This window comes from Lodderomyces beijingensis, assembly GCF_963989305.1.
Source record: "Lodderomyces beijingensis strain CBS 14171 genome assembly, chromosome: 1".
NCBI lineage: Eukaryota > Fungi > Ascomycota > Pichiomycetes > Serinales > Debaryomycetaceae > Lodderomyces > Lodderomyces beijingensis.
Genome location: NC_089970.1, coordinates 2,766,661 through 2,790,041, shown reverse-complemented (window position 1 = coordinate 2,790,041; position 23,381 = coordinate 2,766,661). Strand labels below are relative to the sequence as shown.

At 47.0% G+C, this 23,381-nt stretch overlaps 9 protein-coding genes across 9 annotated transcripts; 5 read left to right on the top strand and 4 right to left on the bottom strand. All coding sequences in view use genetic code 12, as the record gives it.

Annotated features, from left to right (window-relative positions):
* Positions 1-80: 80 nt before the first annotated feature.
* LODBEIA_P11310 (uncharacterized protein) lies at positions 81-1,679 on the bottom strand (the record flags this gene model as incomplete). The annotated part of the gene is made up of 1 exon (XM_066970986.1): positions 81-1,679. One exon carries the CDS (start codon positions 1,677-1,679, stop codon positions 81-83), a length of 1,599 nt encoding a protein of 532 aa, XP_066828069.1.
* A 2,033-nt stretch (positions 1,680-3,712) lies between these two features.
* On the bottom strand, positions 3,713-5,200 carry LODBEIA_P11300 (uncharacterized protein; the record flags this gene model as incomplete). Its single annotated transcript, XM_066970985.1, has 1 exon — positions 3,713-5,200. The coding sequence occupies one exon, from the start codon at positions 5,198-5,200 to the stop codon at positions 3,713-3,715; it is 1,488 nt and encodes a 495-aa protein (XP_066828068.1).
* A 2,573-nt stretch (positions 5,201-7,773) lies between these two features.
* On the bottom strand, positions 7,774-8,934 carry LODBEIA_P11290 (uncharacterized protein; the record flags this gene model as incomplete). The annotated part of the gene is made up of 1 exon (XM_066970983.1): positions 7,774-8,934. One exon carries the CDS (start codon positions 8,932-8,934, stop codon positions 7,774-7,776), a length of 1,161 nt encoding a protein of 386 aa, XP_066828067.1.
* A 5,176-nt stretch (positions 8,935-14,110) lies between these two features.
* LODBEIA_P11280 (uncharacterized protein) lies at positions 14,111-15,001 on the top strand (the record flags this gene model as incomplete). Its single annotated transcript, XM_066970982.1, has 1 exon — positions 14,111-15,001. One exon carries the CDS (start codon positions 14,111-14,113, stop codon positions 14,999-15,001), a length of 891 nt encoding a protein of 296 aa, XP_066828066.1.
* Positions 15,002-16,767: 1,766 nt separating this feature from the next.
* Positions 16,768-17,574, top strand: LODBEIA_P11270 (uncharacterized protein; the record flags this gene model as incomplete). The annotated part of the gene is made up of 1 exon (XM_066970981.1): positions 16,768-17,574. The coding sequence occupies one exon, from the start codon at positions 16,768-16,770 to the stop codon at positions 17,572-17,574; it is 807 nt and encodes a 268-aa protein (XP_066828065.1).
* An 18-nt stretch (positions 17,575-17,592) lies between these two features.
* On the bottom strand, positions 17,593-19,695 carry LODBEIA_P11260 (uncharacterized protein; the record flags this gene model as incomplete). The annotated part of the gene is made up of 1 exon (XM_066970980.1): positions 17,593-19,695. The coding sequence occupies one exon, from the start codon at positions 19,693-19,695 to the stop codon at positions 17,593-17,595; it is 2,103 nt and encodes a 700-aa protein (XP_066828064.1).
* A 513-nt stretch (positions 19,696-20,208) lies between these two features.
* Positions 20,209-20,898, top strand: LODBEIA_P11250 (uncharacterized protein; the record flags this gene model as incomplete). Its single annotated transcript, XM_066970979.1, has 1 exon — positions 20,209-20,898. The coding sequence occupies one exon, from the start codon at positions 20,209-20,211 to the stop codon at positions 20,896-20,898; it is 690 nt and encodes a 229-aa protein (XP_066828063.1).
* Positions 20,899-20,984: 86 nt separating this feature from the next.
* LODBEIA_P11240 (uncharacterized protein) lies at positions 20,985-22,187 on the top strand (the record flags this gene model as incomplete). The annotated part of the gene is made up of 1 exon (XM_066970978.1): positions 20,985-22,187. One exon carries the CDS (start codon positions 20,985-20,987, stop codon positions 22,185-22,187), a length of 1,203 nt encoding a protein of 400 aa, XP_066828062.1.
* A 60-nt stretch (positions 22,188-22,247) lies between these two features.
* On the top strand, positions 22,248-23,348 carry LODBEIA_P11230 (uncharacterized protein; the record flags this gene model as incomplete). The annotated part of the gene is made up of 1 exon (XM_066970977.1): positions 22,248-23,348. The coding sequence occupies one exon, from the start codon at positions 22,248-22,250 to the stop codon at positions 23,346-23,348; it is 1,101 nt and encodes a 366-aa protein (XP_066828061.1).
* Positions 23,349-23,381: the final 33 nt, after the last annotated feature.

The window sequence follows — 23,381 nt, the reverse complement described above, 5'->3', positions numbered from 1 at the left end:
ATTATACGTTATAACTATACAATATATTTTTTTCTTCTTTTCTAACAATTTTGCGCAAAAAAACTTGAAAACTGAAATGTTTAAGCAAAGAATGAGTCAATGTCGGTATCTTCAGGAGCACCAATGTCGAGAGATAAAAACCCGGAACGGATGACGTTTAACCATTTGTGGTTGTTTGCCTCGTGGCCGTGGTTACCGGCACGCAATGCCGCGGCATGCAACTCAGCCGCAGCAGCCGCGGCGTTGGCACTGTGCATGCTTGGAGCACGAGATGCGCGCGGAGCAGCAGCAGCAGCAGTGACAAACTTGGGCTTTTTAACCAACAAGTAGGACATTGACTTGGACCGCTTCCCGTTTTTGCGCACAGTTTCGATGGTCTCGTCGTCATCGTCATCCCTGTCTGATTCGTCATCAAAGACAAGGTCAAACTCGTCCATTTCATGGTCCGAGCCGGTGAAGTCGTCTTCCCCTGTGGTTGTAGTGGTGGTGGCAGTGCGATTCAAGGCGGCAGTGACTGGTGCTGACGAGTAGGGCACATTCAAGTGGTGCTTTTCAAACGCAGAGGAACTGGACTCGAAAAAGGAGTGTCTGGTGATGCCCAAGTCAAACATTGTTTGTCTTCTTGGTTTAGCCAAGCTGGCCTGTTTGGCGGTAAGTAGCGACTCGTCTTCAGCTGCGGGATCTTGAGGTTGCCTGTTGGGAGTGGAGGCCGTGGTTGTGGTTGTGGGTGTTGCTGTTTCCTCCGACACGTCTTCATCTTTGTACTCTTGACTGTGCTGCTCCCCCTTTTTAACCTCCGCTAATAGGGTCTTGGCAACGTGTTCGAACCCGGACGCAAGGATCCCACGGTAGACATAAACCATTCTCTTTGGCGACGCGTCGGCCCAGTCTCTGGAAATGGCATACTTTAAACTAGTGTCGCCCTTTTCGATTCTCTTGATGTACGCGTTGAGCTTGGCGCTGACCAAATTGGAGGTCTTTGTTGAAAGACTAGCCATTTCGGGTTTCTTTTCGCGCAAGATGTCGCAGACCTGTTTCACGGTTAAACCTTGCCCTTCTGGATCCTCTTTGAAAAGAATGAGAAAGATGTTAAAGAGGACATCGTCTTCCAAGGAAGCGTCGCCTTCTTGTATAGGCTCTGGCTTTTCACCGGTAACGGGGATAGCCGTTGAGATGCCAGTGGCAATGGGTGCTCTAGAAATTGGCTTTGGCTTTTTGATCTTCTTTGCAGCTGCGGTTGCAACTGACGAGTCGTTGGATGAGGGAGGACTCGATGTTGAAGTAGGCGGAGTCGACTCTCTAGTCGAGTCTGGTTGCGTTTCCAAAACGGACTCGGGGCTAGTGCTTCTAGAAGATTGCTGTTCCTTGCCGATATCCATCTTGGCCAAGTCCCCGCTAATCGAGTAATTTCGACCGGGCTCACTCTCTGCCTCGTGTTCGTCTTCCTCTTCCTCCTCATCCGAGTCCTGGCTCTCTTCCTCCGAGCTCGCACCGATGGCATCGTCGTCACCGTTGTCTTGGTTCTTTGCCCTCTCTAATGCAACTTTTTCCGTCGGATGCAAGGGCAAGCTCTTGGTTCTGTTCTTTTTAGCGACACCCAAAGTGTTTGGGTTGAACGTGGGCGAGGCAGCACTGGCCATCCCGTGTAACTCCAACGGACGTCTTTCAGTTAATGCCATATTTGACCACTCTTGCTATAACTTGTCTGGTAGATTGCAAAACTGTAACCAATAGTATCTGAAACAAAATTGAAATGGATCTATGATTTGATATATGAAAAAAAAAAAAAACAAAAAATAAAATAAAAATTGAACCTGATAATGTACAGTTTCTCCCTGCTGAGTATATGAAAGTAGATAAAGACAAGTTCTAGATATAAAAAGTCGTATAGGAGTAAAATGTCATCAAATGATACGGACGGTGTAAACAGTGTAACTTTGCAAGACCTGATTTAGCAGTTCATATCAATAGCGATTCTTTTTTCTGTGGGTGTATGGAACAAAAGTTGATAATCAAAAGTAATCTGTGGGAGTAGGGAACAAGTGATAGTGAAATACTTGTTTCTAGTGAGCGTGTGGATATGAATATGTGTTCTGGACTATGGAGTGTTTGTGGGTTCCAGGGTGTTACAAACGTGACGCGATAGCCCTAGGTTGAAAAAAGTGTTGGTCGTGGCAGCACTGGGTGTATATAAAGAGGATAAACTGAAAAACTAAAGGGTGGGAGGGAAGATGCAGGGGATGGTGCTTGGATTATATTAAAATATCCAATATTCCTGTTGCATCAGGAGGATCGTATCGATTGATTGTGTGAAATAAATTACTACGAAATTTTCAAAACTGAGATTGGGGGGGGGGGGGAAGAGAAGGTCGTGTCCGGGGGTCAAATTCAGCTTCCAAGAGCGACTCCTATTTTCTCAATCAGATGCCACATTATACCAGTGCGAGGCCTACCGAGTCTGTTAGCATGGGCTGTTTCCACTTCCCTGTAGCTGGGTCCCCCCAGGTGGTGCTTTCCCGCCCTTCCTCATAGCCTTTGCAGTCTATAGGTAAGAGACAGGGGTAGGATCTAAGGGCGGAGGTGGCCGGAGCACATGCTACCTCGGTACCAATCAGAACCTGTTGATGCTACACAAGTGTTTTTTTTTTCTTCCATTTACAACGTGCTGCAGGGGAAGTAGAAATGGCGCACTTTAGTATGTGAAAGGAGAAACTCATAGGCGCCAGTGAAACGCAATCGAAAGTCCTTCACGAATGTAAGACAAGTCCTTTCAGCAAGTCCTATTGAACAAATAGATCCAGGTCCTCCATCGATTGATCCGGTCTCGGGTCTCAGAAACTTGAGAGACTTGTGTGAAACCCTCGAGTGCCTAATTGGGAAAACAGGGAGCAATCTCGCATCAACACTTGTTGCCTTTCCCCTATACAGCGTGCAGTGGGTGTTGTTTCCATCTATCGATCCAATCAGAAGTCGCTCTGGCACGGGTTTAACCACTACCTTCTCTGTTCTATTATTCCCTATACACAGAAAGTGTTCCCGCCACTGCCTTGCGCGTAATAATAATCCATCTCTCTCTGGCCTTACACCCCCACCACCACCAACGGCGACATCTCGCTTATCGCTCGCAAAGGCAATCTTTCTAGACGTTGCTTGCTGTCTTATTCAACGAGAAGCGGTTCGACTGCGGATAATCAATAACCGGGAGAAATGAGTTTGGTTGGTGAAACGCTTCCACACCGCCGTCTCAACAACAAATAGCGCATCTTAAGCAATAGTTCAGAAACCAACACGTAATTAACTCGTAAATGTCACCCCCTCTTTTACTTCTAACTACCGCGCCGTCTTGACATAGAGGTGTAGAGCCAAAACCCAGGGCGATGAACCCCTAAGCCAATGGCGCAATCTAAACTCTGGTGTAGTGTCATAACTGCTACTGGCGCGTGGTTAAAGTAGACAAAGCACGTCAGTATCTCCAATCAATTCTATCTGCATGTATGGCTCTTTCCTCCTCGGTGCTAATCTAGGTAGAACTCCAGCGGCCCCTATTCCCGTGGAGTGGCCCGGGAACCGGGCTATAGCCCTCTTATATGAAATGCGAGGGTATCATTTTCTTATTTTTCGCAGCAATCAGATGTTGCGCGTTTACATACTTTTGCAACCAACGGCAGGTGGCTCCGTTAGAGTCTCTTACCTCTGGGCCTATTTACAGTACTCAATCCTTGGCATCTTCGTGCTCGTCGCCGCCACTTTTCAATAACCCGAGCGCTTGTAGGGTGACTTGCCAATCTTCTCGCCAATAGTCGTCTCTATACGGATCCTCAAACTCGTTTTTGTTTGGAGGAATAAACCAATAGTTTAGCGCAATATGTACATCTGCCCCGGCAGCGTGGTTATCCTCCACGCCAAAGCTCGAAACCTCGTGGAACCAGCCGGCAGGTAGGTATAGCATCTCGCCTTGTTCTAGCCAAACGGTCATCTTGTTCAACTGTAGTACACCAGGAAAGTGCTCCAGGGCAAATGCCTCCACGTGTTGTCTGGTGGCTTCATCCATTTCGTCAAGATGGAGTAGCGCGGGCGGGATTTTGGAAAAACTAGGCGGATCGAGCGATTCTCCATCGAGCAGGTGTGTCAGATCCACTCTGGTGTTCTCCACCAGCAACTCGTCTTGTCCATCACCATTGTGTCCCTGTTGCCAGCGCAAGACGTCTTCTTCAATTGCGCCGTCGTCTCTAATACTCATCCACTCCGGTGCATTTGCATCTCTCTTGTAGTCAATGACGCCGTTGCCATAGACTCTCGCAATGTTGCCCCAAGTGTACAATTTCTTTGCATCCGCGGGACTAAAGATTGTAAATCGTTTCCGTCCTTGCACCAATATGTACAAGTTATCGGCATGGTCGTGGTGTAGACCTGAACTAGAGCCATTTGACGGTATCTGTTTGTCTAGGTCAGTCAATGGGGTTGTCAAATCTACTTTGTAGTTGCCTGACTTTTGAGTCTTGCCCATCCATAGATTGATCTGCTGTGGGATCAATGTTGGAACTATCTTTGGGTGAAGCGGTAGTATGTCAGACTGGGCAAGATTAGACAAGGGTCGTTGGTAGAGTTCCGATACTCGTTCAACCGCCTCGTCCTGGTCCATCGCAATCGTGTCACCCCCTTCTTCATCTTCCCCCTCATCAAAGTCATCCCGAAGATTGTTGATATCGAATGATAAAGTCTCCGCAAAATGGTCCACCTCTTGTTCTTCTTCCTCTTCCTCGTCTTCTTCGTCTTCCTCGTCTGGTTGCTCCACGGGATCCACCTCGAGGTCACCACTCTCTTTATACTGCGTTGTCAAATAGTAATCGCCATCGCCCAGTTTCAACTTGTCCATCAACTCGCTCAACTTCATCTTGACCCGCTTCTGTCCCGAGCCGAACCCACCACTGTGCAATCGCTCGACTTGCAACTCATCTTCCTCGTCTCCATACTGTAAAGTCTCATAGAGACGGTCAAGTTTGAACTTTGTTAGCGGGACCAACCCTTCTCGACTCGTGAGTTTCACCGGCTTTCTCGAGCTGATGTATAGGTCGAAAAACTGTTTGGGGGTAGTATCATCTGCATCGAGCGTGGGAACTTGCACATCGCCAGCGGGAACAGCCCATCCATTGTAGTCGTTCACCCCCGTCTTTTGCTTCTTTCGCGGAGCCGGGGACATAACCTGTTTCAGCTTGTTTTTTTTTTTACCAGCTGCAGTGGATCAGCAAAAGCTTAGTTATCCCTTAGTTCACTATCGCTGTGGCATCCCCGCGTCTGGTTATCATCGTTTGATTTATTTATTGTCTCCAATGTCGCAACCCGAGTGTTTAGTGTCTGAAGATATTCAAGACAGAAAACAGGCGTGTGGTTTTTTTTGTCTGCGATAGAAAAGCTAAAGTTTTTTCTTTGTTCGTATCAAACAGAGCTCCACACTAGTTTTTTTTTTCCACCTTCCAGAACAGACGAGGCAGGTGTTAATGAAAGGTTATAGCAGCGAGTGCTTTCAAACAATGTAGGCCAAGAAAAGGCAAAGATGAAGGCGAAAGGCCTCGTCAGCTTTGCGTAATGCTCCCTCGGCCGCCCCCTGTCCCGAGGAGACTGTTCAATTCTGCAGCCTTGCTCAACGGCTGAGATAGCAATCAAGTTGCTGCAGCGTAGGGGAATCAATATCTACCGTTCTTGCCAGCGTATGTTGAGGACTGTCGCGAATCTGAGACAACGCAATGCTCGTCGAACGAAGTATATGAAACATTGAATCGGATTCAGATTTGACCAACTTACAAAAAAAGAATTGGTTCTATTTTTTTATCAATGGCCGGGCCGGTTAATAGGTTAACCTTTTTTTCTTTCCGCTCGGACTCCATCTGGCGAGCCAGACTCACCAAGCCATGGCGAAACCACAAAAACCTCCAGAAATATCCCTGCGAAGAACAAAACAGAACAGGTTTGCCCACTATACCCAATTGGGTGATTAGTCCCTCGTCTCCTCGGCTTGCGCTTGGACGTCCAGCCTTTGTGTAAGCAGAATTTGTTTCGAGACTCACACCGTGGGATGCTGAACATTCCACGATTTGCGAAAAAACGCAATGCAAGGGAAACAAAGACGCTCATGTCAGCCTTAACGTCACCACAGAGGGGATAATAAAGGTGGCCGGAGTTGAGGAGCTGGACAAAAAACTCTCTTCAACTTGCCCAAAGATACACCGTCTCCTTCTCCTACACGGGCCGGAAATGGGGGAGGGGGCCGTGTAACTTGTCCCTCATGTGAAGTAAACGTTTTCGATCCAGGCGCTACTAACCAGCATAAGAATCAGTCCACCTGGGTCCCCAATGAACAAGACAAACGTTTTTTTTTTTTTTCAAGGGCAGCTCTTTGCAGGTGGGCTCCTGTGCTTCAACCCTCCCCCCTTGCACAGCAAGTGTCCGTTCCAAGAGGAAGCTAATTTTAAAGTGAAGATAAACGAGGTTATATCTAACCTTACTATTGTCTCGCAGAACAATGTCCATTTGACAATTGCAGCCATTAGTGCGGAAAATAAAAAGGGAGAAATGTTGGAAAAGTCTAGGGTGAACAGTAGACGATGTTAAGCCCAGACGGTCAACAAGGGAGAGTAAGAGTCATCATCGGAGTTGACATCTCCAAGGCTGAGCAAGCGAGTTGAAACCACATGGAGGCAACCGGGATACCTTACACGTTACACCTTGTGTCTAACCTAATCTCCGTTGCTAGAGTGGGACACATCCAAACCCGATGGACCTCCTTTCTCACGCGTCGCGTCTACCGCGGTCGGCACGCCCTTCTCGACCAATATACTGCAGACTCCTTCCCCCCTTCCCGCGTTCCACCCTGTAACAAAGGACAAGTTGTCCTTCTTTTTCAGTCAGATGCGCCTAACCTGGACTGTCTTTGTTGGATTTTGAGTTTAGTCAGCTCAACTAAGCGCTAGTCTCCCTAATGGTCAGAGACTAAAGCCAGACAAGTTTCACAATTAGCCAAATGTGGCTTCCCCTAGGGTTGTACATTTGCTACTCCGTTTCAAGATAAAGTGCCAAACAACAAACCCGGGTAGTAATTTTCTTGTTTCCTTTTGGCTCCGCTGGATGAAATGTTTCACCCGTTTTGTTTTACAGTTTGGAGGGTTGTTAGAGCACAGGGTGAACGGGCGTCGTGAAGCACTGCCGTCACCGGAAGGCGATGTTTAACTTGGCTTCAAACATTTTACGCTCGTCTTTCAATGTACTCCCTCAGCGATAAAGTGACAATAAAAGAAAAAGTGATCTCACCAATTCCACTCTTTGCTTTTAGATCGCGTTGCAACAGTGCACAATAGCGCGGAGCCTGCGCTACCATGTGCTGTCAAATGATTGCAAAAGATTGCGCCCGTGGTGGGTTATCGATCCACTTCAATTTGGACCACTATTACCACGGCCAGCACCACCAGCGTAGTCGCACGTGTAGTTGAGAGAGTTCAAGTGTCACGTCAAGGATGCGGCACCAAGTTTGTTAGTTTCTTCCCCTTCCTCAACGAGATAGGGGCACAGGAATTCCTTCCACCCTCAACCGTAGATCTCTACGCTGCACGGATTATGACAAGATACACAAAAACGGTTTTCTCTCGGAACAATCACAATATAGGGGAAACGCAAGAGAAAGCCTGGAGTTCACCTCTGTTTCTTTTTTTTTTTTATCACGCTGTATTTATTTATTCACTTTTTTTTTTCTCTTTTTTCATTAGAAGTCATATATTCGTGCTATATTCTATGAGGGGCTCCTGAGGTGGTGGTATCATTACTCTTCATTCTTTTCGGACCGGGCGCGTTGTTCCCCCCAAGCAGAGGCTGGTCCAAAGTTTCCCGTCTTTTTCTATCAATTCGCTCTTCGGGACTTGGCCCCGGGGTCAAAGGCATGGAAACTTTTGGCGTCTTTGGTGGAACGGCTCTGTTGGCAGCAAGTGCGCCGTTGCGGTTGCCATCACTGGTGCCGTTGGGGTTGGTGCGGCGGCAGTTCATTAAATATTTCTGTTGCAAGCTGTTGGGGATAGCGAGGAACTTGATATTCTGAAACACTGTTTGGAAATCCTCAATCACTAGCACCAAGCGTGGAAAGTGCTGTGGGGAGGTTGACACTGCTAGCACATTGTTGTAGAAATGTAAAATCGTCATCAAGTTGATGGGGAGCTTCAGCAACGAGATGGCCGACATGATGGCCAAAATGGCGATTCTCGACGACGAGTAGTCAAAGTAAATGTTGGGGTAAAACTGGAACAACTCGCCAAGGTAATACGCAGTCACCTTGATCTTTTGGATGTTGTGCTTGATAATCATGGCCTGGGAGTCACTACCGGACGTCAAGAGGCTGAGAAAGCTATCGACAAACGCGTCGTAGGTGGGCGCATTGACCACCCACTCCAACGACTTCAAGATGTGCTTCTCCATCTCAATAAACAACTCCTTGGTGTAGCTATCAACACAGATCTTTCTCAAGTCGCTCAAGGTGGGTATTTTAAACTTGGAGTCCAAGTTCTTGCAGCTGATCCACAACGACGTCAACCCCAACAACTGGTAGTGTTGCTTCTTGACGATTCGTGTTGAGCAGTAACGGTCAATCAAGCTAACTGCAAGTGGGAACGTGGATCTCGACAAGTTGAGAATGTTGCCAACTTCGAACAAAAAATCAAGCAACAACGGTCTCATGCTCAACTTGATCTCTGGCTGCTGCTCAATCAACCCCAACGTAGGCAACGTCTGGATCTCTGCGGTGAACAAGTGCTCCAAGACGTCAATGTGGTATTCAGCAACACTGTCATTGTGGCATTTTTGCTCCAACTGCTGCAAAAACGGGTTATTAGCTTTATTTTGTGCTTGCACCAACCTCTGCTGGTGGAAAGCGTCCGGGGAGTTGTTAGTAGCCATGGTGGGACCTTATTCTATCTCGACAAATACAAAGCAAAGGCGAATAAAACACACACGGTGGGAAAAACCACTTTTTTGATGTAAAAAATGTGGTTGTCAAAAAAGAAAAATTGTGGGGAACTTGACTTGGTTGTAAAAAAAAAAAAAAAGGGACAGTGTCTGGAAAGAAAATGCGACACTGGTATTTTCTTTTTTTTTTGCGACTTTAACCAAGACTATCAAAGTTCAAGTTCAACGGATCTCCAGTAGTAACCAGTTACTAGCAAAGGGAGACGTACAAATGGTATGCAAATGTAAAGGTGTTGCGTCGTGAATCCGTGACGCTACAAAGAAAAAAAGTTGAAACGGTGTTGAAGAAAGACCTGGAAATGTGAGGCAGCAGTAGTGTGGGAATAGCGTTCCGTGAGTCCAACACTGTACAAGCCTAGCGATCGAAAATAGAAACCCTAGTGATGGAATAGTTGTTTTTGTAGTTGACAATGAAACTTCAACGGATGAGAGTCAGATGTCAAAGCAAATCTCTTTCCAGCAGCGGTGAGCGAGCGAGATTGAATATTCTTCTTGGTGGAGAACTAGTTAAAGCTACTTTGAAGAACCAAACTGTTTGACAACTGAATCTGACCTCAAGCAAGGAATAGCAGGGGGGGGATGGGAATGTTATAGCAAGTGGAACTAAATAGACCAGGCCCGTAGAAGAATGAAGCGTCCGATAGCGATGAAAGTGATTCTCTATGAGGATGGCAACTTAGCGTCAAGTGTCACACAGTCTATCAGCAAGACAAGAGCGGGGGTGTGTGTTGAGGTTTGAAGTGTAGAAAGTGAAGAAAAAGGGTTGGAGAAGTTGCAAAAGTTGGGAAAAAGTGGTGGAAATATATATGCTAGATGTTGAATATGTACTCTGCCTACTGCCATTATGTTCTCTTGTATGAAGCTCACCCTCCTTGAAAAATTTAGCATTAATTAAAAATTAAGAATAAAAAAAAAGATCTGTTCTTGTTAACAGTTCGTTACTAATAATATTATTAGCTGCTACTGCATAATGCCAGAGAGTCCAATTAAGCGACAGTGCATCCACCAGATATTACTACTTGACTACCAGATAGACACAGAGAGATAACCACATACAATTAAACATGACACAAGTCACAAAGACACCGACGACATTAGTTACAAAACCGTGGGGGGACACGACACGACACCACACGACACAACACGACACAACCACACTACAATGCCATCAACCACCAAAGAAGGCGCCGACAGTCTCGTAAGTCTGTCGAGTATAAGCACCAGCGCTATCACCCTTGGCATCACCGTGAGCAAGCTCAAGGTGAAGAGCCCCATCACGAGCTTGAATTCTACACCAAATCCTCTTGTTCTAGTGTAAAGAGTCCTCGCACGTGTCGTGCTGCTCAAAGGAGTGGGTTGTCCATTTTCACATTTTAGCTACTTTGGGCATACGTGCCTTTACCACCACTACAATTGCAAAAATGCAATTTAGCAAAAAAGGAGCGTTTAAACGTACCTGGACAAAGGCCTCCCAAAGAAACGAGATTGTTCTTGTTTGAAACCAGCAACAGTGGAAAGCTTCAATCAAAAACCACACATCGAAAATCAAAAAACGAAAACCGAAAATAGAAAATCTGCTCTGTCAAAGCCCTAAAAGAAAAGCTTAGTGTCTTGTTATAATCTCCCCCGTTGTGTCTGGTGGTTGGTAGCTCTAACGATCTCCTTTGTGGTTCCGAGTCTGCTTTCGAACCAATTAAAGTCACAGAGTGGGTGCGTTATAGCTTTGGGCTATTTTCTCTACATTGTTCAGCGGGACAAGGCAGAAGGGGGAGCGGAGGAACACTGACACTTCCATGCTGAAACTCCAGGGGGGGAAGAGGGAAAAATGCGGGAATGTTAAATTGGGAGCTCAGACTCACCGGGTGTTGCCAGTGAGATTTTCCAGCGTATCTCCTGGCATTGAAATACTTCGTACCACAATGCACCCACTTCTGGCTCTCCCAATCGAGACATAATTTTTGCCAAACGGTTCTGCAAATTATGAAACCGCAGGAGAGACAACCGCTGCCTGAGCTGGGTTCGTGTGAGAGCAAGAAATATAAAGCCCACGCAATGCTGGTGGCGGAAATAGACACTATTTTTTTTTTCATTCTCGACAATAGTGATCTTCTGTCTCAGTCAATGAAACCGCACCGACTATACTTACAAAATAAAGACCCCACATTTGGAAACCAAGTGTTGATCCGCCAACACCACAACCATCACCAGAACTCCTCCCAATGGTTTAAGCACTAAAGACCATCTTTGCTTCTAGAAAACGGCACACCACATGGGCCCAAGTGGCACTCTGTCAACATATTTTAGTCTCCATCGATCTCACTGTCTGTGTATAGTCTGAAACGCAGTGATTGTGACGCTAACTGTGCGGGCTCTTGGTTTCAGTGTCGTTGCCCCTATTTCCTCCCTCCCCCACTCCTGCTCGCTCTTCTCCTCGCTTCTTCTTTTTTTGTCCAAGATTTTTTTTTGCAATCTCCTTTGTATTACAACCGCTGGAGTGTGCAAATGAGCTGTTGAAAAAAGAATCTTGTTGCATTTATTTTCTCTCGGCTATCGAGTAGCGGTGGTGGTTCATTGGTGCTTTCGTTGTAGTCTACTGTACCGGTGCAGCCTGTATTCCAGGCACCAAGCCAGCTGCCTCTGTCTCAACCAGTCCCGACAGTATAAAAACCCAAGTCTCGAACCCTAATGTCCAACCTCAAAGCAGCTACTATTAATAACGAAGAGATTTAGGGCCGCGCGTATCTCGTGGTGGGCACGAAGAGCTAAAAGGTAAGAAAAAAAAAAAAAGAAAAAAAAAAAACTGGTGACGATCTCCCGCGGGCGACTCTTCTGCCTAATCTCGCACCGGGAGGCTTGACAAGCGGCTAGGTACGTTCAAGGGGGGAGGAGAAGCGTCTCACTCCGCCTGATGGCATCGCGGTGACGATCTTTGAGCCCAATTGCGCAACGCCTGCTGCTGCTGCTAGAGTTGCACTCAGTCAACCAATCGGTCAACCAATCAGCAGAATCGGGTAAAGTTTAACTTACTCTCTGCCTTTGCCGATTATAGAGTTTTAATTTTGGATAGGATAGTTGGAACACCCATAAAGGTGAGATCCGCAAGGTTTGGGGTTTTGCAAAAAGCCAAAGATCTACAATGGCCAGACATGTAAACTTTATTAGACTTTGGTGTCTTCAATTCGGTCAATTGTTCGCACGGTCGAACTGACAAAGCTCGGTAGTTGTCAGTGCAGACCACATGCATCCGGCTGAACTGATGCTCTCTGTGTCCCTTTCCACCCACCGGTTTTTTCACGCATTTGTGTGCTGCAAAAAAAAATTCTCATGGGGTCGATGAGATGAGCTTGGTTGAGCTTCATTACTGTATCACAGTGTTCCATGCTCTCCTTTCGAGGAGGTGCTTTTGTGATAAAGACATGGATTTGCATTGTGTGCAACCACAAATTGCGCCCAGCTAAGGCAAATCTCTACAAGTACAAGAGCTACCGAACTGGTGTATTTTTCATCGCCTGATCTTGCAATTTTAGTGATCCTTATCCTTCAATCACCAAAACAACAACGTTTGACTCTATTTTTTTCTGGAACCTGGTGTTCTCTTTAGAGGAAAGCTAAAACGCTGCTTCATTGACTGCATCAGAAACAATCTCAAAGACGAACCCGAAAAACCGATAAGGTGGTCTGTTTACGGATGTGTCTCGAGGGGTAAATCCCGCTTACCTCCCTCTCACACACGCCGGAGAGCACCATCTAGCGTGGACTCTGTCATATAAAACGTGGTCATCTTGACCTCCTTATCCCTGGCTGGAGCTGAACTGAAAAAAAGAACACAAGCAAGGCTTTACTGCCCCCCTGGTAAAAGTTTATCCTGAAGCAGTAGCTCCCGTTCTCCCTCCCCCCTCGAGTCTAGCCAGACGGAATGATTGCTGTCTGGTTTGAACAAGTGCAGATCGCGCCCTCCCGGGAACAATCAACCAATAGTGGAGCTGCTACACGCTAAAACATTTATAGATAACCTAGCGTGCATCACGTGGAAACTACTAACCTTCCAACGCCATGTCCGTGTCCACCAAAGGAAAGGAGAGCAGAACTGACAGTTATTGCAGGTATAGAGCCAGTGTAAACTTTCCAAAGTCGACTGCCTCTAGAGCACAACGCAGGGGCCTTTAACAGTCCACTGCTTTCTCTCTTAACCACTCCGTCTTGCTTCCTAGAGGAGTTGAAAAGACGCTTTGCTGTATTGCGTAGAAAACAGAAGCCAGCTCGGAGTCCTTTTTGTGCCGCGCAATACAGCAAAAGCTCATAAGTTCAAGATGTGAGAAAAGTTCTGATTTTAGTTGGCACCAGAGAGAACTAACCGCAGAGAACAAGAACAGCAGACAGAAACTGATATATTGTGGAGGCACAACGAAACAAAGAAGTGAAAATTGAAACACCTGAGTTGAGCTATCGCCCCCTTTTTTATCAAGATGTACGTTTGCTAGCACGGAAGTTTGACACTTGGTTTTTCCACTGGCAGCTCAAGCACGGCTTCCAAGGAATATGCCACCACATCACCGGGATTGCTCTTTCGCAGAAACTTTGCCGTTGGTTGCGAAGCTCCCGCAACCAGATCCCACAAAATAATGCAACATTCTCGGCTGCGGTGTTTACCTCGAAGGAGCCCACACACAATAAGCCATTCGAAACATCCTTTGCGCACAACAAAGCGTGCCGTGGTTGTGAATATGCCGAGGCTTTGAACAGACCACGTTGGTGTCCGCGCGTAGAGCCAAACGTTGTTATCAACTGGAGTGGAGTGATCTAAAGGTCTCTAAACACTAAAGTCACCAAGCCTCTAAGTGATACAACCGTTCCGCAACCAAATTTACGTAAACTGGATCAATTGGTTGACCCCTTTCAAGTGCAACTCAAAAATTGCGTCTTAGTGCGCCATTTCATCAACGCTGACATTTTTTTTCTCACCATGTTGACGCAAAAAAAAAAAAAAAGAAAAAAGAAAAATTCCAGAGCCATCCACCATCAAGTGTTACAATCCAAGGTGAAAAATTTTCTCTATTCACAACACAAAAGGTGCCTTCTCATCAGACTCAGCTCAAGGAACACAACCATGGAGGAGTTGATCCAACGTCACAAGAAGGAGAACAAGGACTTGATCGCGACAATCACAGGGTTGAAGAAACAAGCGACAAAGAAGAACAGAAAGAGCGTGCTTGAGAAATGCCAGGAGTTGGATGCTAGTCTAAAGAAACGGCATGCTGCAGAGCTAGCAATGTTGAATGAAAGCGACGACGTTGGTGGCGAAGAAAACGACGATGGTGTCTCTCCCGAGCAGCTACTAGCAGAAATGTCCCTAGCACCGGAGACACCACTGGACACATCGAACGAGGCATCACATGCTGCTCCCTGCAAGAGGCGAAACCGACAGAAGGAAAGACTAGACAAGCGCAAGGCCGAGATTGAAAAGATGCAGCGGGAGGCCCGCGAGGAAGCACTAAACACAACCGACTATCGACAAATCGAAATCGACTCGATGAACCAGCTCCTCCTGCTACACAACTTGGAACTACACGAGATCAAACCCGATGGACACTGTTTATTCGCCGCGATTGAAGACCAGCTCCGGGAACGACACCACATCCAACGATCGATCCAAGAGTTGCGCGACTTGGCCAGCGACCACATCTTGGCGAACCAGGACGACTTTGTCCCGTTTTTGTTTGACGAAACCACATGCAAAGTGCGGGACGTCGATAACTACTGCCTGGAACTAAGAACAACGGCAATGTGGGGGTCCGATATGGAAGTGTTGGCGTTGGCGAGGATATTCCATTGCTGCGTCACCATCCACATGGCGGGGGCCCCGTCTCTCAAGATCAACGAAAGTGAAGAGGAGCAGGAGCCCGAGTTGCAGTTGGGGTATTATAAGCACTCGTATGGACTAGGTGAACATTACAACTCGCTAAGGGATAAGAAGAAAATAGTTGAGCCAAAGGAGTGATCTTTATATATATAATTTTGTACTAACCCTCCACCCTTGGCCTGTCGATAATAGTGTCGTGCTTAGTGTCGCGACACTGCTAGAAGAAACATAATATCATATTATATTTAAGCTGTGCTGCATAGAGTTTAGATCTCGTAAATGTACGCCGTGCTTTTATACGTCCGTATTCACACACAAAACGACTCGGCTTCAGATTCCGCTACAACTCGGTTGAGGAGAATATGCCCCGAGATCTTTATCGGAATAGCACCAACGGGATGTTACTGTCTGGGCCACAAGCTGGATTCAGCTGGGGCAAGCCCAACTCGAGTCTAGATAATGGGCAGTTTGAAAAAGAAGGGAGGATCAAACATCCCTGCATCGATCAGGGATGCAAGACGCAAACCGCTGAGTCTAGAAGTGAGGGATGTACTCTAGATACTCTCATTCCCGGTTGTGGCTTCCTCTTTGCTAGCACGTTTTCGAATAGGGGCTGTTGCACTGGGTTCACTAGGGATAGGTGTCCTCCCCCCCCTTTTCTTTTCTTGGTGATAATCAAAGTATCCAAGGACAATTTCACCGAATTGGGAAGAGCATTATTAAACTGGCTTTTGCAAAGTTCCAGATACGTGCAGATGTATATTTTTCAAATTGTCTGGCGCTGGCTGCTTCGGAGTCTGTCGTGTGGCAGCGAGAAACGAAAAAGCAAAAAGTCGCAGACATAAAAAAAAAAAATGTTGTGAGCGTGACACCCACGTGACGCGCGATCCTGGCCCACATTTTCGTCTCTCCTCTTTTGCTTGATTTAACCCGAGCTGAGCTAACAATGGACTCCATGCCCGTGACGAAGAATGGGTGCAGTCTCACAGGCTCTGCCGCAACGCCTATGAGTCCTTCCCTCACGACAGCGTTGTCTGCAGCAACTGGGAGTGATCAAACACTCCAGGGGGGCTTTGTATCGTAAATCGTTTTGATAAACCAACGTGATACGCCTCAGTTTGATAAGAGAGGGAGCCAACTAAACTGTAGCTGAGTTAAAGGAATAGCGTAAAGCTCTGAAGGTCAAATTCGGGGGCAATCTCACACTTCTTCCAACTTCAATGCGGTAAGAGTGTACGGAAAAGACCCTGGATGAGTTCTAGCCGACAACGTCAGGGCATCCTCCCTTTCTCCACCTCTCCGAATTGCACATGTAGAAGAAAGCAAATGCAAAGAATGCAGTATCACTGGCACTACCCACTACCCTTGTGCTTAAGTTATAAAGTGACGTTCTTTTCCCACTTTACCACATTGTAGCGCCACTTGCATGTTACACCCCATCCATGTGAACCCTGTGTCTCACACTGTCAAATGGTTTTGAGGATAGGCAAGGGATGGAGGAAAAAAAAGTGTCAGCTCGACACCAAGGGATACGTTTATCCTGGACATAAGGCGGACTTGTACTGTAAAACAGCTGCGTGGAAGCCTCGGTGGAAGCTACTGGTTTGCTTAATTTGCATGGTGTTTGAACATCAACACCTATGGTCACGTGACATGGGCATACTCCAGGCCTGTGTCACTTGAAGGCCATCTTGCATTCACCAATGATGGAAAAAGCCAGGATAGACATCGTCCGAACTCACATCACCAACCACTCAACGTTGGTGTGTCACTTGCATCCAAGGTGTGCCCCCCCCCACCTGCCTTTGCTCAATCTCGGTCATCACGCTTATTTCCATTTTTTTTTTCCTCTTTCTCCATTTCGCATCGCATCACTCTCTCAACTGCAAAGATAAGCATTCATCATGGGTTGGCTCTGGGCAGACAAGACGGAAACCAAGTCCGCTCTGACACCTTCCGCTGCAAAGTCACTGGGATGCCCGGTCGATTACACATCGTTGAAATCTCTGAGTTCATCCAGGCCATCTGTTTGCCCCGTCCAACCAAGCAACAGCAACGATCAAGTGTTGAATCCCTTGAACAACATGCCCATGGCTATATCAAGCGAGCGAGCACCGGGCCAAAAGATCAAGTTGTCAACCGAGCGAACCATCTCCACGATCCCACGAGGCGAGTCGCTGGACCAAGGGCTCTGGGAGTATCCATCTCCACAGCAAATGCTCAACGCCATGCTCGCCAAGGGCAAAGGCGAGGGAATACCCGAGGATGCGGTGACGTCGATGGTGGAGGTCCACAACTTCCTCAACGAAGGCGCCTGGCAGCAGATCTTGGAGTGGGAAAACAAGTACACTAACGAAACAAAGGTCGAGCCGAGGTTGCAACAGTTTACAGGTAGACCGCACGATCTCTCGCCAAAGGCAAGAGTGTACTTGTGGTTAGGTGGGTTGTTCCCCGACACGTTCAACACGGTGCCACCGTTTGATAGACACGATTGGTACGTGTTGCGAAGCAAGGGGAGAAACCAGGGCTGGAAAAAAGTGAGGTATGTCATTGACTACTATGGCGCTCCCGATGATGAAGAAACGGGCATGCCGGCGTTTATGTTGGACACCCGTCCCGCGTTGGACGATGTGGCTAGTATACGTGATAGAATTGTCTCGTTTGCAGGGCCAGTGTGGAGAAAAGCCATGGGAGATGCAGATCAGTTTTAGTCTTTATATATAGCAGGATTAATTATTTACATGTTTCAGCAATTTTTGTGCTATAGCTGGCGGGAGCTCAACAAACTTGCTGACTCTGGAGAGCATCTTGACCATTTCCGGCACGTAGTCTGCATCGGGCAACTCGGCCATGTCAGCGAGAACGAGCGAGATCAACTTGTGGTTGCGTTTGCTTAGTAAGTAGTTGAGGATGAAGTAGTAGGTGAACCTGTTTGGTCTCACTCCAGGATCGTTCTTCATCCTCCTGTAGTACTCTAATGCGAGCGGCGTGTCTCTGGTGAGAAGATTTTTGATCATGATGTTCCAGATCCGCGCATCGTTGTTGATATTGGAGATGTAGTAATCGAAAATTTGCACTGCAATCGGGATATCCCCATGGGACAACTCCCCTTGCAACATCTTACTTTGAATGGCACTGGACCTGGGTTTTGTTTCCATCATGTGCTTGTAGAGCACTCTAGCAGCAACCATGTTCCCAGAGTCAACCAACCCGTTGAGCACCGCTGAAAGAGTGTGCTCGTTTTTGGTGGCGCCTTTCAAAGTGTGCAAGATCCCTTCAAAGCTCGGTGTTTTCCCCTTGTCAATGAGCGCATTGACATACGCGCCTACCAAGGTGGTCAACGAATGCACCGTCTCGGGAATGCCGTGCTCTTGCATAAACTCGTTGATGCCACGCACGGCTTTGTAGTTTTTCTTTTGCGCATAGTGGGACATGAACATGTTCAATACAGTGGCGCTAGGTTTGTAGTTGCCTTCTTTCATGTACTCGCGCATCCGGTGCTCGGCATCGTCAATCCGGTGGTTGAAAACGAGGCCGCACAAGACACCATCCTTTGCCGCGTTGCCGTTGAGTTGTGGGTGCTGTTTAATATGCTGTTCAGCAGAGTCAAAGTCATTGGCAATCGCAAAAGCGCTAACAATGCTGCCCAAAGTCTCCTCGTCAAAAGCCACTTTGCTTGCTTCTATAGTGGCCAACATCTTTTTAAAGTTACTCATAAACTCACGCTTTTGCTTTGCTGACGCTTTCGCGAATCTGTTGGGGTTGATTGTGGCGCGCAACACCACATTCCAAGCGCCAATCGATGGCTTGATTCCGGACTTGAGGATGTTTTGGAACATGTTAAACACGTCGTCGTACTCGTCAATGTAAAAGTATCGGTCCATCATGGCAACCAAGACCCGTTCATCGATCTTGATCCCTTGCTTGGATGAGACTTGCACAATCTCGGCGTATATACTGTCGAGCTCCCTTCTGTCACGCAATGAATATATTTTCTGAAGCATTTTGGCACTGTTGGGATTCACCTGCCCTAATCGAAACTCATCCAACACGCGTTTCAATTTCGCAAACTCTGGTTTGGAAAACACCTTGACCTCTTCAAGGGTCCGCTTTAACATATACACAGCTGGCACAGTGTCGTTGTTGGAAAATTTTTTGGCGTTCTCTTCTGAATAGGTGAGTCCTTCGCCCTCGCAGGCCATGACATATGCGTAGTAGCTCAAGTTGGGAAGATGGTACCCAGTGTACTTGGCTTCCCCGTCTTTAAGGCTCATCCCTACAAACACAGGTGAAGAGTTTTTGTACTCCAAGTACCTGGCCCATAGTTGCATCACCCTGTGGTACTGAGCGGGGTCTGGCTTATTCTGCAAGAGCGATATGGCAACTTCGGTAAAATGGTACTGGTGTGCAATCTGGTGCAGGGTGAGAAACTGCAACACCTCGTTGAGATCTTGTCCATTCTGCTTTGCTAGTTGGAACAACTCAATGCTCAAGGGAAGGAAAGCATTGTATAAGGCGATTTCCGGGATGTTTTCCTGTTTGCGTATCTCACGTAGAAAAGTGATTCCTTCCTCGAGAATGTCTTTTATTTCGTGGTAACCAGTTCCCGAGCTGATTGTCTCCTGGATTTGCTTGGTAATGTCTCTCAACTTGTGGTTCTCCACTCTTTTGGCAGCTGTTTTCGACGGATGAATGGGCGTGTTTGACGGCTCAACTGATTCCGACAGAGTGGTTGTTTGACTCCGGATTAGTCTCGGAGGCAAGGCTCTTACCCCTACACTCAGCAACACATGCCCGCGCAACAACGGTCTTGCTATTCGTCTGGGGATCATTTACGTTGATGGGAAGAGAAAACGTGCACTCTCTGGAGAAAATTTTGCAATTTTCACGAGTCGCGATTCGACACCAGGGTGGGTTCGTGAACACACTGTGGGTGTTTTTTTGAGAGCACTACAAATGGTTTCAGTTGCTGGAAGTGAATGTATTTTAAAAAACTGTATAAAACCCCTCGATGGTTGAGCCTGGGCAAATGTTAGCAAGTCTGTCAAAGACATTAGAGCACTACTTGTACATATCAGATAGATTTGAATAAACGGTTTTTATCATAAACAAAATATCAATTGAGCTGGGTTTATGCTATGGAGTCCTAACGACTCAGTATCATCATGAACAAGGTTGATAGAGATTTGTAACATACCAGGGATAGTAGCTGATTAAAACATGGTGGAAAGAAAGAAAAGAGTCGGTGAAGAAGGCTTGATTTTTTTTTTTCTTTGCTAGTACCTCTTCACTTTTGTTGCGCAGTTTATCAACACCTGCTAGGTGCCACCCACCACAACTACCAAATGACAAACCATGTCAATGACAAGTACAACATTGGCAATGCTCAAGAGACACCGCCAGATCTAGTGTTCTTTAACTACCATGAGTATTTAGTGTCGCAGCTGGGTGGTTCTGAACTGCCCGTGGTAGTCGTAAACCACTTTCCCAACCATTACAAAGACCAGTCATCCGTGTCGTTCAAGCACACGAGGGTTGTAAGAATACCACGTTGTTATGATATCCAGTGCTCGGACTTGATACCGCAGTTCTCTATATTCTACCCAGGGCAAGAGCCAGGGGCAATCAAATCAGAGGAAAGTAACTCGGTCATGGCCACGTTTGATCAGCATGAGTTTGGAGTTACATCTGAAATCTTGCAGCTCCGGCAACGCATATCGGAACAAGACTTGCTCAAACTTGTCACCACCATCAACTTCAAGTTGCAACTAGCCTTCAACCCGTTCTCAGTATGGACTCTTTGTGAAAACATTTGCAACGTCTTGACTGGCGGGTTATTCCTCCTGTTGATGAACTTTTGTCATTTGTACACTTACTCCAGGAGACAAGTTACCAAATTGGAAGCGTTTATCAGACATCAGAATGAACAGTTTCAAAAAGACGGAGTCGACTTGGTAATCACTTCACCAAGGAAAACAGCATATTTGTCAGTACGTGTAATCCTTCAAAGTCTATGGCGGCGCGCTAAATACTAACCAAAAATGAATATTTTTCGCAGTTGGATATACAAGTTTCCAACCTCATCCCCTCGTAACCTGTAGATACTTCAACCACCACCACGATGAAGCAAGTCATGAACGGTGTGTTTGCCATAAACAAACCCAGTGGGAGAACCTCAGCCAACATAATTGCAGAGTTACAAGAAATCTTCACCAAGTCGCAAGTGTTTGCCCTGGATATGCAAGCGATACGAGACAAGATGTCCTACGACTTGGGCCAGGACAAGAAGTGGAAAAACAAGGCCAAAAAGAAAATAGCCAACGCCAAGGTGAAAATCGGGCACGGGGGCGCGTTGGACCCTTTAGCGAGAGGGGTGTTGGTTGTTGGCGTTGGGCTAGGTACAAAGAAGCTACAGTACTACCTCACCGAGTGCCAAAAGACCTACGAAGCCAAGGCATTGCTTGGTATTGCCACGACAACGGGTGATTCAGAGGGACAGATTGTGTCTCAGAATGAAATAGCACATATAACACCAGACTCGGTTTTACACGCGGCGGAGAAATTTGTTGGCGACATTAAACAAACTCCACCGATTTTCTCCGCGTTGAAAGTGGACGGCAAGCCCTTGTATGAATACGCGAGAGAGGGGAAACCCATACCGAGGGATATCAAAGTGCGAGAGGTTAACGTGGGGCGTATCAAAGTGTGTGAGGAGGACCTCCTCACCACTGAACATGACTTTAAAAGATTGGAAAGCGAGTTGGATGAAAACGGCGTCGCAAAAGAACATGCGTTGATGAACAACCCCACGTTAAACGACTCGCCATTGTATTTTTCCAAACAGTACCTTGAGCAAACTGGGGGAGTGCCTCAAGAGTGCAAGCCACGGTTGTTGTCAGAGGACGAGAGCCATCCGGACAAATTGCCCATGTTCCATTTCACCGCCGATGTATCGTCAGGGACCTATATCCGGAGTTTAATCAGTGACATTGGCCGTGCAATGGACTCCTCTGCGTATATGGTGGATCTTGTTAGAACGAAGCAGTCGGAATGGGTTTTGGGTCGCAATGTGTTTGAGTTGGAGAACTTCCAAAGGGGTGATAGAGTGTGGGGCCCAGTGTTGAAAAAGGTCTTGGCTCATGGTGGTGAAGGGGTCGACTTGGCAAAGGAACTAGCCGAGGCTGAAAAGGAGACTCAAAGGGGGGTTGAAAACAAGGGCGATGAGGACTTTGACTTGGAATCGGAATTCGCCAAAGCTAAGCAAGCTCTGCATCGGGATAATGACGAGGGTGCCGAGGGATTCAAGAAGCGAAAATTGACCTAGGGCGGAAAAAAAAAAATGGTGCTGCGAAATATATAGAACCACTCTATAGACACCAACAAGATGATCCGTAAGCAACTAGCACGATTCGTTCATTCTCCAGCATTCAAGCACCATGCACGAACAACAGTAAACCCCGTTGACTTTAGACTAACTCCTCCAAGCAACGTTACCCCCAAGTCGGTGCTAGTTTTCTCGACACCGACGTGCCTACCCAACATCATTCAAGATGCCATCGATCTACACCAGACAAACAGACTACAGGTTGTTGTAGCGGGCATCGACACAATGGTTCCGTTTTCAAGTAGGAACGGTGTGAGTGAGTTGTGGCTTGAGCAGGAAATGAAAATCGGCACGTCGGTGCTACTTGAGGAAAAAGACGACATCAACAAACCGCCACGCGAAAGCGACGGGATCAACCCTGTCTCTGCGAGAAAAAACTGGAAGGACATCACCGGGAGCGTTAGTTTCAAGTTGAAGAATGAAATGGAGGCACGGGTTACTCTTGCAAACACCGTTTTCTCCTCGGGTTCAATCATCACCTTGTTTTACTTTGACTCGAAAATGGGCCTCTCGGGACAGCACTTGTGTGAGTTGAGCTTGGAGTTACCGCATGGCGTGATACCACGACACTCAAGAGCTATTGTCGAAGACCATTGGACTCCACTATACCCGAACGAGTCGTTCAAAATTACAAAATGCGTGGGTAATTTACTAAAACAGGTTGAGAACAAGCCAGCTGCCAAGTTTTTAGAAGAGAACAATCTGTTGATGAGCCTCAAGTCGAAAGATACAGAAGTGTATGTCAAGGTGAGGAAACAGGGCACCACCCACGTTGATAGATTCAAAGTGGTTGCAGGTGGCGGGGGATGGGGAGCTAAAGCTGACATAATCGCGCTATCAGCGGAGGCACAACCCAGTGTAGGTGACTTGATAGAGTTCTACATGGTGACTCCCCAGCACCGGTTCCAGCCGCAACACGATGTTTCGAAATACCACGACTGTTTCGCACTCCAGAGCAGCTACGAGGAGACGTCGTATGGGTCACGTCTCGCACAAGAGCAGGTGTTTGAAAATGCGTTTGGGTGCGGCAGTGAAAAGGGGTTCTTTTGGAACGGGGTGGGGCATGTGTCCCCCGGAGAAACAGTGTTTGTAAAAATGTAACAACCCACAGTTGCTTTTCTTCTCTCTCAATTT